Below are 15010 nucleotides of genomic sequence, written 5' to 3' on the forward strand. Positions count from 1 at the left end.
TACTTTAAATGTATGATCTGAAGTGTCTTAAAAGTAGGACAAAATTGCATATCTTGACCATCAAGCATTAAACTAATTGAACTACGGTACTGATTTACTCATACATTCATGATTCATATAATTCTATTGTCTACACTGGTTTATGCGACCAATGTGTCATGGATAATGTTGATATTTTTTACAGTGCGCTCATTTGGAACTGAGGACCGCCAGACCCAGTATCCAGTCCCGGCTCAAAGCCAGGTCTACGAATACATCTTATTCCGCGGTTCTGACATTAAGGACATCAGCATTGTCAATACTCAGCAGTTACCCAATGATCCTGCAATTGTGAGTGCCTTCACTGTAAAAGTTTGTTAAGTTTAAACTCACTGTACAAAAGTTTGAACATATTTCCTTTCAGAACTAATATAAGTCATGTAAGAATCTTATTCTCCATGAGCTGAGAGTAAATTTTTATTGTATAATCACATAGCCTAAGGTTCTATTGTTAGATGAATTTCATGTGAATAGAAATTGATATTCGAATAAAACTTATTATATTATAGATTTAGGGCAAATTTTTTATGATAAACTTAAAAAATTTAGTAACTCCAGGTTATTTCTTGTAGATGATATTTCATAGTTAGTGACTTTATTACTATTCATAAAGATTATGTAAATAAAGAAATTTCTTTTGTCTTGTTTGTATTTGTTGTCAACAAAGTTCATATATGAGATTTGTATTTTGATAAAATAAACTAAATTTTTAGAAACTAATCAAAGTTACAATACATTCTTTTAGTCAGTTTCATGCAACTAAAATTTCTTAAACAAAAATTTTGGAAGTAAATCTTAGTGGAGATGTTAGTTCATCAAATGGTTAAAATTTTTGTGAATATATTTATATAACTCCTTGATATAGCTAATTGACTAGATTACATTTTTATTTTAACGTTGCTTGCAGTTGTTATAAATGCATGGGCTCTACAAGATATCTCTGTAGAAATGTTATGTTGTTAATGCATTTTAATTTATTTTACTATCATCCAACTGGTGGTGTGATAAATTATTAAATTTGTGCCTTAAAAAATATGTAACTTAGTGATCAAGAAATTTTAGTCCTTTTACAAACCATCTTATCAGGATAGATAAAGTGTCTGATGTTTATTTATAAATGAAATGATGTTTGATTGATTGAGTCATTAGCCTCAAGAGAGAACAATCTTTGGTAAGAATGGAGTTGCCTTTGATAGTCACCACTATATATTTGACAGATTTTTCCCATTTGTGTTGAATAAATTATGTAAGGAATAAATGTTTATAATATGTTGTATATGGCTATTTTTTTATAAATCTGAATGTGCTACTTAAAATACATGTTTTGAGAGAGTGGTATGTGCCCAGGTATCTGGTATGGCTCCAAGCATGCCGAGCAACTACCCAGGGCACAGCTACTCGCACCACCCTGTAATGTCGGCACCGATGGCCCCGCCGCAGTATCCCAACTACATGGCGCCGGGCATGGGACGGTCGTTGAGCAAGCAGGCAATGTCGAGTGAGTTGGTCAACGTTAACCCTCAGGAGACTGTGCCAGGACATACAGTTCCTGTCCCAGTCCAGGTCCACGCTCCTCCTGTCATCCCCATTGTCAAAGAGCCCACCACTGGTAGGTGCCGAATATTACGGTATGAGCATGGTTGCTGGTCGCCCTCGCCCACCTGCATGGCTTCTGCTTCGCTTCTGCTTGCACTGGAAGATTATTATTGCATGATTAGTTACACTGTTGTTACAAGATGAAATCTCATTAGGCGTAACAAAGTCTTGTGTGAAGACCACAAAAGCTTAATGTGGTAGTTTTTTCTAGAGGACAGACTACTGTTCCTAATGTTTCTTACCTCGTATTGTTTTTATTCCGTAACATACCATATTTGTTCCATGAGCATAAAAAAAAATGCATGGCTTGTTCTCTCCTAAAAAGGTTTCTTACTCAATTACAGCACAGTAATAATGTTTAGAAAGGTTGCTTTTTGTCACATTAGCAATCTCGCTGTTAATAATCTTTTTACTAAATCGCACTGTAATAATAAAATTGAATACTTGTATATTAATGTATTCCAGTTTTTTGTGATAAATGTCCTTGATTTCAGTAAAGTTCTGTAAACAATAATACAGCCAATACATTGTTTAATATAAATATTTTAAATCATTAAAAGATCTAATTAATCAAATTTTAAATAGCTAGACGTACATGTAATAGAGGACTATATTTTGTTCTATCAGTCAGTTAAAGAAAAACATTATTTGAAAACTGCTACTCATGATAAAGGCTACTATTGATAATAATAATAATCATTATAATAATCTGTCATAAACAAAAATATTCCATATGTAATAAAGTGAACTAAGCATACTTAACTTTTTTAATCACTACTGTTTTATTAGTTGGAGTATAAATTTATTTAAACATTTTTCATTGTTAGATACCCATATAGCTTATTTGTTTTTGCTGTCAGTTTTATTTCTTTGAGAAAGTAATGAGGAAATGTTTAATATCCAAAGTCTTCAGTCTATGCATTAAAATAATTCTTATTTTCTTTTCTTTAAATAATTATTTCACCAAAAATGAATTTAACTTGTTGGTTTCTTTATTTTTTAAATGACAAAAATAATTGTTGAATACAAATTTCAGCAATTTATTATTTGAGTTGGTATTCAAACATATTTTTTATTCTATGAAGTTAATCAAGATCCTGTATTAACGTAATAAATTAATTTAATAGTAGCTGTACCAAATAGTTTTTTACACTCTACTATATGAAGAATGTTTATTTGGTCGTCAAGGGTAGAGCTAGAAAAATATTTTTGTTAAAAATCCTTCTTTCTTGATCATGAGATGTCCAAAAATATTTTCAGGGATTATGCAATGTTAAATTACTGGGTCCTATCAGTAGTATGTGTTTAAAAATAGTAAAATATACTTTTCTTCACTTTTAAAAAAAATATCCGTGATAAATCAATAAATAAACCTTGAGAAGCCAACTTGATATAGATTGTCACTGAAGAACTATTCTCGTCAGTTATTCAACATCACAGAGGGCTTTTGAATGGTGTAACAATTATAACGTTGTAATGCAAACTATACTGAGCTAAGGCTTCAGACTAAACTGTACATTTGAGTCTTAGAGTATATATTATTATTTTATTGTGTGTGGCATCTAAATCTTTGACTTTATGAGATATTTTTGGCGGACAAAATTGACCACCTGTTTGCTGCCCATAAGTTCTGTGCTCATAAAAAGAACTTTGTATGTGCTTTCAGAATAAAAATCTGTCTGAGAGAAACTTTACGCTTTTTGCTACCTTTAATTCATTTTTAAACTTCAATTTTTACAGAAACCTATGTACATAGCTCGTTTAAATGTAAAAAAAAAACTTCTGCCATTTTTATTAGAATTAATGGATTTTAATTTTGTTGCAGTATTGTACTCAATTGGTCGAGGTTAAAATTGTATATGCCTACTGCATAATTTATGCACTTTTTCTCTTGGGACTGTTTTCCTGGTGAACATTTATTAATTTTGCATTTTAATTTGTAGTCAAACTTAGTTATATTTTAAGTATAACTAAGCTGTTTATGTATTTTGTTGTATTGTATTTTTGTATTAGCATCCTTTCTTGTATGAATATTGGTTTAGTATTTTAGCAGTAAGTGTTTTTAACGTTATTTCAAAAACATCATCCTAAAGTTGATGTAAAAAGTAATTATTTTATCAAAGCAAGAAATATTGATAATTTATATATTATGTACATCTGAAGGTGTTCCCTTATATGAAATGAATCAGGAGTGAAATCTATAATAAGAGCAGTAAAAAAGGAAATTCTGACTTTTAATCTGGCTTAAAGGAAAGAGGCATTCCATTAATACATTAAAATCGTAAATAGTAATTGATTAAAGGTAAAATGTTATCTATTTACAAATAAAATTATTGTTCAGTATTATTCGCTTTACACATTGTCATAAATCATTCAAACGTCCTCTGTATGATCTATGGTATGTTTCCAGTTATGTAATTATAGGTTTCAAGAAATTATGTTAAAAATCATGGCCTAGGTTTCCTCCTTGTTTATTATAAATAGATTTGTCAAAAAATGTTATTTAAAATGTAAGCATAAACTTTTTTACAGTGAAATAAAATATTTTCTTGCATAATAAGATCTATACAGAAATAATATATGAACAGAAGACCATAGTGTTCAAGGCACAGATAGGTTACAAAACATATCACACAAATTTTCATTGTTGTTTTGATTATTTACATTCATGGCAAATTTTCTTTCTTTATGTGATGCATTTTCTTACAACAAAAAAACACACAAAACAAATATTTTTCTGAGCCTAGGCTGAAGTAAAGTATAAACATAGGCATAAAATGCAAATCCTTACAAAAGAAAGAAGTAAATGTGGTATTGGGTGTAGCATAGGTCAAGGATGGAAGTCACTAGAGTTTCCAGTGATAGTGTCTGTTCTAGAGCTACTGGGAGGCTCCCGGTCTTCGACGCCGTCCTTGTCCCGTAAGTCCCCCACCATAGACCAGGCAGTGCAGGTGTCACCACACAAGGACAAGAAACCCATTCAGCCGCCAGCACCTCGAGAAGGGTGAGAGATGACGATTTTTTAGCCAAGCAATATCCTATACCAATTACAGAAAAGAGAAATGATTCAAAATTTATATTTTATTTTTAGTTGTTCGGAATCCTTGTAAATAAAATTTTAAATCTTTGTAATTTTATTTCATATTAATTGAAATAAGTTAGTTATTATTAGTATAGTATATAAGTTATTATTAATTTCTTAACTATTGGTAATTTTTATGAAATTATGAAGATTAAAACTTTTGTAAGAATTCAGTGTGAGTGTAAAATGTTTGTAGTCAGAGGTTTTTCATTCGTAGTTAAAGTTAAAGCAATATCAAGTACTCGTAATGACAAATAAAGGAGTCAATGGGGTGAAAAAATTAACACGTCACAAGGTTATATGTAATTTGTCAAATGATTCATTGCTTTAAGTGTTAAATATATGAATATTATGACGATTCTTATTTCCAGATAAGTCAATAGTAGCCTGATCGCTAAAAGTAATACCATTTATGTAATTGTGATCCAGTCACTTTTTATACATACAAACAACAGTAGAGTCAAGCTTCTTTTATTTGTCATTATGCTTTAGAGCATGCAATAGTTAAGGTTTGTAGCCTTAAATTTTGTTTCCTTTTTTAATATTTGAGCTATATATAGACTGGAAACATTTAACATATAACCATGTTTCCATACAGATGTTTTTAAACTTCTTATAAAAACTGTTTTGAATGTTTCATTTCAAAGTTGCCATTATGACTGTTTTTGTAAAAACGTTAGCCACGCATAACTACATGATAATAATGGGTGATTCAACTGATGAATACAAAACTTTATTACGAGGGCTATTCGGAAAGTAGATTACGTTTTGGAATTAAAAATTAACAAAGTATAGGAAACAATTTTTATCATATACATATGAAAGCCACACTTAAATACTACTTTTCAACATAGTCGCCATTCAAATTTAGGCACTTATCATATCGATGGATGAGCTTGACAATGCCTTCCTCATAAAATTCTGCCGCCTGTGTCTTCAACCAGTTTGTCACTTCTTGCTGCAGCTCTGTGTCGTCGTCAAAGCGCTGCGTTGCCAGCCACTTCTTCATTGTTGGGAACAAGTGGTAGTCACTTGGTGCAAGATCCGGGCTGTATGGTGGATGAGGAAACAACTCCCACTGGAATGATTCGAGAACTTCACGTGTGCGATTTGCCGTGTGAGGTCGAGCGTTATCGTAAATCAACAGAATTTTCGAGCTCAACTTTCCTCTACGCTTGTTTTGGATCGCTCTTCTGAGGTTGTTTAACGTTTGGCAATACCTTTCTGAGTTGATTGTAGTGCCTCGTTCCAGGAAATCAACAAGAATTACACCTTTCTTGTCCCAAAAAACCGTTGCCATAACCTTTCTTGCCGACATCGTTTGCAAACATTTTCTTGGTTTGTGAGGTGAACTTGTGTGTCCCCACTCCATTGACTGCAATTTGGTCTCGCAGTTAACATGTTTCACCCATGTTTCATCGCCAGTTACGATGCGATCGAGTAGTGATTCACCCTCTTTGTCGTAAGCATCCAAAATTGTTAACGCTGCAGCCATGCGCTGGTTTTTGTGGACGTCGGTCAGGATTTTTGGTACCCATCTTGCACAAAACTTGTGGAAGCCAAGCTTATCAGTGACGATTTTGTATAACAAAGTTCGTGAAATTTGAGGGAAACTAAGCGAGAGTTCCGTTATGGTTAACCGTCGATTTTCTCGGACCTTTGCGTCAACTTTCTCAACAAGTTCGTCAGTCACTATGCTGTCTTCCACTTCGCTCTTCGTCATGAACATTTGTTCGGCCATTTTAAAACTTAATGACCCATTGTCGCACTCCACCTTCAGTGATAATGTTGTTCCCATAAACTTCACACAACTGCCGATAGATTTCTATAGGCTTACAGTTTTTGGCAGTCAAAAACCTAATTACTGCGCGCACCTCACAGTTGGCGGGATTTTCAATTGCGGCAGACATTTCAAACAGGCACTGTGACTAGACGCGTTACAACACGAACTTCCCGCTAGCACGGCTGGATAGCCACTGAGCGGTGGGACGTCCTGACACCAAGATGGCCGCGCTAGTCCCGCCCCTGGCGGCCACAGCGCAAAACGTAATCAACTTTCTGAACAGCCCTCGTAACAACTGTTTTCATTTACATATGTCTCATAGATCTGCGATCAATAATAGAGTAGTAGCTATAAATAATTAAAAGTGTAACATAACTTTGTGGACACACTGTATTTGGGTCCGCCGGTTCTGAGGTTAAATGTCCACAATTTTACGTGGAGCGAAACATAATGTTCTCCTAATCCAAAATTAACTGCACCACTTATCAAAGCTGTAAATCATTTCACTGAATACTTTAGCCTTTAGTTCTCAAATTATGATTTTGTGGTGTAATACAAATTATTCAAGCTCTCTGTTTGCTTGCTCGACAGACGTCAAAACAGAAGTGACAGAAATTATCAGGAAACGTACCAGCGGAGGGATTTCCGAGGCCAGAGGGATGGACAAAACAACATGCGAGACAATGAATATAGAGGTCAGAGGGATGGACAAAACAACATGCGAGACAACGAGTACAGAGGCCAGAGGGAACGAGACGGTGACTACAGAGTACAAAGAGATCAAGACAATCGGAGAGATGGCTTTACGGTGGGTGTCTGGAAGTTGTATGATTTTTGAACAGTTATGTGTTAACATATGATTATTATCTGTTTCGATGGACATTTCTGACCATTAAATTCTTTTACTAAATTGTACTGGTAATTTTTTTGTGTACTTATGAAGTGCATATACAGTATTTTCAGTTAATAGCTTCTCTTTGAAGAACTTTACTGGCCTGAGTTGAGCACTAATGTGTATCATGTAGGTAAATTCCAGAAAATGGGTATTTTTTGCATCCTTGCTTGAACTAATGCCAGTCAGTCATTAAAAAAAATTGTTTTGTTTCATAAAGAGCAATAAAAGTGGAAGAATTGGTGTGGGTTTCTCTCTTACTTCAGTACTTACTCTCAAACTCGGAAGTCATTTGGATATGAAAGTTTTAGAAGTAGCAACTACAATGTCTGACCTGTTGTTATTTTGCAGAGCCATCCACAGCAGCAACAACAGAGACAAGGGCAGGGCATGAACCGAGGAGGCTGGGTCAATCGTGGCAGAGGAGGCGCTGGTCCTAGCATTCGCAGCAGAGGTACATATAGCAATAGTCTGGTCGACCTTGTGTTCGTAAAAATCTATACCAATAGTACAAAATGAATGGTCTATATAGATACAATACATTCTTAGGCAATTCAGTGTTAACAATTCCGAGCATTAGATTGTTAAGCACAAGTAATAACTTACATAGCAGGTTGCTGGCTGGGCAGGCACATTGGTGTCCTGGTGTCGGTTTGGAAAGGTTCCCTCTTCATATTTATAACGTAATAACCAGCCAGCAATCAATGGAAAGTGAGATACTTATTGTAAACTTTAAGTAAAACAAAGTGTGTACACGGTTGTATTTTATGAGACAAAGACCACACATTACTCTTACAGACCTAGCATAAAGCATTCAAGTTGAGCCTCTCTGCTTCAACCATAGATTTTGGAAGTGGTCTAAAGTTTAAATTTTTACAAATCACATCATTTTTTGCTCTTGCTTATGATTTATCCCCTTTAAACTGTCTTGATAATAAAAGAATCGTGTATCCTGAATCATGTATTGTGTATTATTGGCGATATACATATTTACTTTGTAATGCAGGTACTCTTTCCTCTGATTCATGATCGAAAGTGGACATAATAAAATTAGCCTTCTTGTTTGCGTTGTGGATGTACTTAATAAATTTCTATTGCTATTGGGGTAATTTTTTATGATTACAGTGGAAGGAAAATTCTCACAGCTACCCATTGTACGTTCACATGATAATCGCGGTCCTGCGTCTGCTTTTGGGTATATTATTAAGTCCTTTTATAAAATTATAAAAGATCGTTAACAGAAATTATGACGTATACCATTTTCAGAAAAAGTTAGAAAATAATAGTATTGTTACTAGATGATTTTGGTACATAATAATTTGTTACACATTATATGTATGTAATATTCCTTATTAACATGTTCTTCAAGAACAGTTTTGCATCAAAATTAACATGTAGGTAAGTTTCACGTATATAGGCAAGTAAAGTAAATATCAAGAACAAAAAACTCATTATAGGAGTAGAATGAATGATCTTTTAACCAGCTGGCGAGCCGCTTTTCCGGTTGGTCGTCTGCCCACTTCATTGCTGCTGGAAGATGGTTCTAAAGCTTGGATCCCATGTACTTTGGCTTCTTTTCATGTTTGGTCAGGCGGTGTACAGGTGTACAGCTGTGGTCTCGTCTTGAGTGGGTTCGGTGTTTTTGTCCTTGCGTATGTTACTGTGTGCAATATGTACAAATTCACAATATTTAGGATTTTGAGTTCCTTGAACTTTTTGTTTTGTGAAAAATGTCAATTTAATCTTCTGCCATGTGAAAAATATGTGCTTATCTCCTTATATTGTTTGAAAGGGAAAAACTCCAGTTGAGTTTTATAATAAAAAGTGCACAATTGCAATTGATGGAGCAGAGAAATTCCATGGAGTTTGTAGCATTTCAAAGACTCTTGTCCGACCTCCACTCGATTCACCTTATGTTGGTCTGTCAGCTGTTTTGGAACCTACCATACGGACAGTTTCCCACAGTCAATCTGCGATCATTACGGAACACCATTTTCAAGTTTTCCCAGAATTTCAGTCACAATTGAAGGTTATCCTCTCCTCTGATGATCATGCACAGATGTATGGCCGTTTTCCAACTCACAGTATCACTTGAACACACTCATACAATTCATAGATTTATTACCATACCTCAATAAACGTCAACCAAGGTTTTTCTCTTCTAAACGAGATAACGGACATTGTGTATTTTGCACTTGGTGAGAGATTGAATTCATGAAACATCACATTGACAGTTCTCAACGTACTGACTTCGAATTGGTCTTGTTGCAGAAGGGAAGAACAGACTACAGGGCAGTGTAGGCAACATGTTGGGGGGAAAGTGGTCTTGAAAGCCTCAGTACACTTAATAATTAAAGAATAATGCAATACTGCCTAGTGACTTAGGTGGAAAACCTTTTCTCCTAAGTATTCCAGAAAAAAATTCCATTCCCAAAATCCTTATAGAACTCTTGTTAGATTCTGGATTAGTTTATTGTGATTGTCTGATGAAGGAATAGGATTTCTGAATTCTAACATCTTAACAAAATATCTAGGACTAGGATATCCATGATTCTGACTCCATGTTAAACCTTGATTTCCATTGGTTATCAGATGTTAATTAGCGTGTTAAACCTTGATTTCCATTGGTTATCAGATGTTAATTAGTGTGTTAAACCTTGATTTCCATTGGTTATCAGATGTTAATTAGCGTGTTAAACCTTGATTTCCATTGGTTATCGGATGTTTATTAGCGTTTTAAACCTTGATTTCCATTGGTTATCGGAAATCAGAACATCTGCCAAGAATCAATGCCTGGTAATGTTATGTAACAGTAGAACACCTCACTCATCACACTGTTCCTTACGTAAGTGATATTTTGGTGTTAAAGGTCGAGGTGGCCCTGGTGGCAACTTCAACAGAGCGCCAGGCTCAGGTCCACAGAACCAGCCACAGCAGAACAATACAGCAGCTGTTAAGAAGAATACTCTTAAGTTTGATGAAGAGTACGACTTTGACAAGGCCAACTCAGAGTTTGAAGAGCTCAGAAGTAAAACTGCTAAACTGAAGATTAGTGGTGAGTCTTGTTAGTTGTTAACTTATTTACTTGTGCTGGAACCTGAGAGGTAGCAATTGTAGCCTCAAGTACATTTTGAATATCAAGAGAGAAAATGTACAGATTGTGCAATCAACAATTAACAACTCGTTAGTTACTCAAGATTTGTAATAAAGTAGTTTATAAATGAGGAAGATGCCTCATCATCTTAGGTTAGGATGAGACTGAATACTTAATTGTATTTCTACAGTAGAAATTTGTTGGTCATGACAATGTGGTGTCTAGGAGAGGGAGAAGCTGCAGCACCCAAGGTTAATGGAGAAGACAAGAAGGACGACTCTGGAAACGAGACCGGACTGGGAGAGGGAGAACCAGAGGAGGACCCAGAACATGAGCATGTTGTCTACTACGATAAGACCAAGAGCTTCTTTGACAACATTAGCTGTGAGGCAGTCGAGAGGAGCAAAGGGTTAGTTAATGTTTGTGTAATAGTAGTAACTGCTTGATACGGTTTCATAATCCCAGTTCGTTGCTGGTTTCGTTATTGTATTCGTGAGGTCTCCAAATAATATAACATACTAACAAATTCTTAAGTTTTTAATTAATAATATCACAAAAGAGTATTGTGCAAAGGAATGCAGTAGACCTAACTTGCCTTCAGGTGTAAATTTTATCTTACCATTCTTGTGTTAGTTGGAGCAAGTAATTTTTATAAAGGAGTAATAACACCATGATATATAATACTTCCATTAAACATTTAACCAAAGTATCTAATTGTTTTTTAGTTCAAAATAGTATCTATGTGTTCAAAATAGTTCATCAAAACTTTTAACCTATTGACTACCAATTGAAATTCAAATATTTTTACTCTCATCTACCGAATTAATTTTTCAGTTTTCAATGTAAATCATTGTGTGGTTGCTTAAAGTCAATTAACCCGGGAGAAAAAATTATGTTCTCTTAATGTTATTTTATGAAAGTCTCATAAAACTGCTGCATGCTCACTGCTTTGTTTTTCTACGTCTTTTTATAACAAATTATTTTTCTGATTTCTACTCAGGCTATTGTAATGTTTCTGGTATCCAAATTTGCAGAATTAAATTTTCTAACTAAATAAAGAATTTTAAAGTTTATCAAAGCAATTTAATAATTAGCAATTATATCTTTTTTATGTTTATAAACTTTAAAAAATAACTTTTAAGCCTTAAAACTACAAGAAATTATAAAAACTTTACTATGGAGAGCCAAATATTTCAGTTCTGCATTTAATTAACTATAACATATCAAAATTTCATACCCTTAGGGCAACAAATAATAATTTTATAATAAAATAAAATAAATTTGTTATGTGCCAATTTTTTTAAAAATAAAAATAAAAACAAATACAAATCACTCATCAATAGCATCAAAAGAGTTCCAATCATTGAACCAATGAAGTTTTTTTCACTATCACTGTCACAAAATCTATATACACATTTTTACAAACACTATTTTATATATTTACAATTTTTTTTTTTATCTGGTAGGCCTAATTGCAAATGTGTTTGGGCAAACACATTGATCAGCTGTGGACAACTCAGTATTTAGAATAAAAAAAAGTCAAAGACTTTTAATTTTAAATAGATGATTTATATTGATTACTAAATCACCGATAAACTACAAAAAACAATAAACACAATTAAATATATATATTTCTTGAGCCAATATATTTTATTTCAAAACATGAAATCGGCGGACAATATATTGTCCGCCCGGGTTATAAGGGTTAAACTATTAAACAACCATATAACATGTTGAATTTATATTTTAAGCATTTAGCTGCTTAGCAACAATTGGATTTTTACCGGATCTACCACTAAAAACAAAATTATATGGATCATTAGCTTGTCTTGGCCATTCCCAAGTTTGAAGGTTATGTAGGCCGTGTCGCATAATTTTTTAAAATTTCTTTATCAATACTTTTCCTCAAAATTTTGTCTTAAAAGTTACCAACATTCACTTTATTTTTACTTTCATTGAGTATGTTCTCCGCAAAGTTCTAAAACTCTCAGAAAATTTACCATTTTACGAGCTGAAAAATAACATGTAGTTTTAGACAAGCAGTCAATGTTCAAGGCCAGACAACAGGTTACCTATCACATGTCAACCAGCTCATATTAAAATCAGATTTCAAATAACATCTTGACATTGCTCAATATTTTAATGTACTTCTGTTAATAAAGATACAGTTCAATTGCTTATGAAGAAACACATTGTTGAAAACAAAAATGATTCAGTTTTATATCAGTATGTTTGTTATCTTGTCTGCTGATAAAATCTCAACCTGCCTTGTGGTCTGAGTAATTATTACTTGGTAATAAAGTAAGTAAACAAGTTGTGCGTCCCCATTAAATATTGATTTAGAATGTCAATTTTCATGACGAGATGACTGAGGTCTTGTGAATTACATTTCTTTTTTTTGTGCTTATGATTATTTCTACAAGGAGACCATATGATTTCCTATGGATGATATTGCCTTAGCATACCAACATAATGACATAAAGAAAACAGAACAGGCACTCACTGATGATCTTTCAGTCCTCGCAGATTATTTTAGAGCCTGGAAGCTAAATCCAAATCCTAATAAAACTGAAGTATCATGTTTCCACCTAAATAACAGACTGGCGAACTACAAGTTAAATATAACTCTTGATGGTGTCAAATTGAAACATAATGAACATCCGCAGTATCTGGGAGTTACCTTAGACCGATCTCTCACTTTTAAAAGTCACCTTCAAAAGACAGCAGCAAAGCTGAAAACAAGGGCTAATATAGTACAGCATCTTGCTGGATCAACTTGGGGAGCCAACGCTAAAGTACTGCGTACCACTTCTTTGTCCCTTGTGTACTCCGCTGCTGAATATTGTGCTCCTGTGTGGCTTAATAGTGCACATGTGCGAGAGGTCGATGTCGTTCTTAATAGGGCCATGAGGACAATTACTGGAACTCTCATGGCAACACCAACACCTTGGCTCCCAGTGCTGAGCAATATAGCACCACCTGAGATTAGACGCAAAGAGGCTCTTCTGAGAGAGTTCAACAAGATCGTGTCCAATCCCGAATTGCCCGTTACGCGCGACCTTCCTCAGCAAGATAGCCGGCTCAAATCACGCAAGCCATCACTACGAACAGCATCCCAGTTGATAGAGGAGAACTTTACGCCTAATGCTAACTGGGCGTCATCCTGGGAATCATTCGATGGACGGAACAAGTTCTTGATATCCGATCCTACGAAAGCAGCGGGTGGCTTGGAAATTCCTCGAAAGGAATGGGTTTTATTGAATCGTTTTCGAACTGGGGTTGGGAGAAGCAATCACTGGAAATTCAAGTGGGGTATTACTGACGACCAGACGTGTGATTGTGGCGCAAACTCTCAGACAATTGAGCACATTGTAAACGACTGCCCTTTGCGATTGTTTTCTGGTGGTCTGGCTGGTCTGAGTGGTTTAGAGGATGGGTCTCTAAACTGGCTCAGTAATTTGGATTTAGCTTTGTGACGGGAGATTTTAATATTATTTTTAATTTATGACTCAAGAACTTTGTTCTTACGTACTTTTTAATAATTGTAATTTTTAATTTATTTATTTATGGATAGCTGCCTTTGTCCCCCATACGATATATATATATATATATGATTTCCTTAGAGTCAGAATTAGGCTTAATCTGTATATAATTAACACAGTTGATTCAACCGTCTCAGATTTGTATAAATGTAGTGTAGTGGTAGCCCTATCTGAAACTTAACACACAATCAAAATTCATGTCAAACATTTGCTGATTATGAATTGAAAAAAGAACAAAAAACTGCCATAAACCTGTATTTTTTGTGCAAGTAATTTGTACTTCTTCATAGTTTTATATGTATTAAAAGAACAGTAATTTGGTTGTACTGATTTTATTCGGTTGTGTTTAAATTCTGTTTCAAATGTTGGTAATAAACTTCAGATTAATGTTTACACATATATAAAATATCTTGTAAGTGTACCATCTACAAAAAAAATAACTAATACATTTCTCATTCCATGAAATACAATTCTCTGTTAAGGATTAAGTTATCAACTGTAAATTGGAATACTACAAATTTCAACCTCTAACCATCCAATGGATGAATTTTATGTCTTGGACATACCCAGGGTACTACCTCACGCAGCAAACGTCCATCCGCTGGATGCAACAAACAAACTTTTTTCATCTCGTCTCAGTTGCAATCTCCATCAGGAAAACATTTAAATAATGGCATTAATGTACCTCGGTTGTAACAGTGAGTTTATGGTAAATGTACCATTAACTGTTGCTGACGCTTCCAGCAGTGATGAGGAAAATACAGTCCTTCTGTGTTCAGTTAGTAAAAGAAAAAATTATGTTCGTGGTGGGTGATACATGATGTTGGTTTGATAATCCGACGAGTATTCCATACCCTGGCGAGTATCCCACAGCACTGCATGTATTCTCACTACTTTTATCAGCTGCTCCATAATTAGTCACAATTGATTAAATAAAACAACTGTAAATTTTAATTGAGGTTCGAATAACACTGATAACAGT

At 34.3% G+C, this 15010-nt stretch overlaps 1 protein-coding gene across 4 annotated transcripts in view; it reads left to right on the forward strand.

Annotated features, from left to right (window-relative positions):
* LOC124353804 (protein LSM14 homolog B-like) overlaps positions 1 to 15010 on the forward strand; it is a 34100-nt gene that overhangs the window by 13367 nt on the left and 5723 nt on the right. The window contains exons 2-8 of one of the 4 annotated variants that reach the window (XM_046803803.1): positions 185 to 330; positions 1387 to 1648; positions 4501 to 4639; positions 7092 to 7308; positions 7744 to 7846; positions 10262 to 10447; positions 10712 to 10895. In XM_046803803.1, coding sequence (XP_046659759.1) covers positions 185 to 330; positions 1387 to 1648; positions 4501 to 4639; positions 7092 to 7308; positions 7744 to 7846; positions 10262 to 10447; positions 10712 to 10895 — 1237 coding nt within the window. The remainder of the gene's footprint in view (positions 1 to 184; positions 331 to 1386; positions 1649 to 4500; positions 4640 to 7091; positions 7309 to 7743; positions 7847 to 10261; positions 10448 to 10711; positions 10896 to 15010) is intronic. The other 3 variants (XM_046803804.1, XM_046803805.1, XM_046803806.1) reach the window with 3 other exon arrangements.

Source organism: Homalodisca vitripennis, chromosome 2, assembly GCF_021130785.1.
Source record: "Homalodisca vitripennis isolate AUS2020 chromosome 2, UT_GWSS_2.1, whole genome shotgun sequence".
In the NCBI taxonomy this organism is placed as follows: Eukaryota; Metazoa; Arthropoda; class Insecta; order Hemiptera; family Cicadellidae; genus Homalodisca; species Homalodisca vitripennis.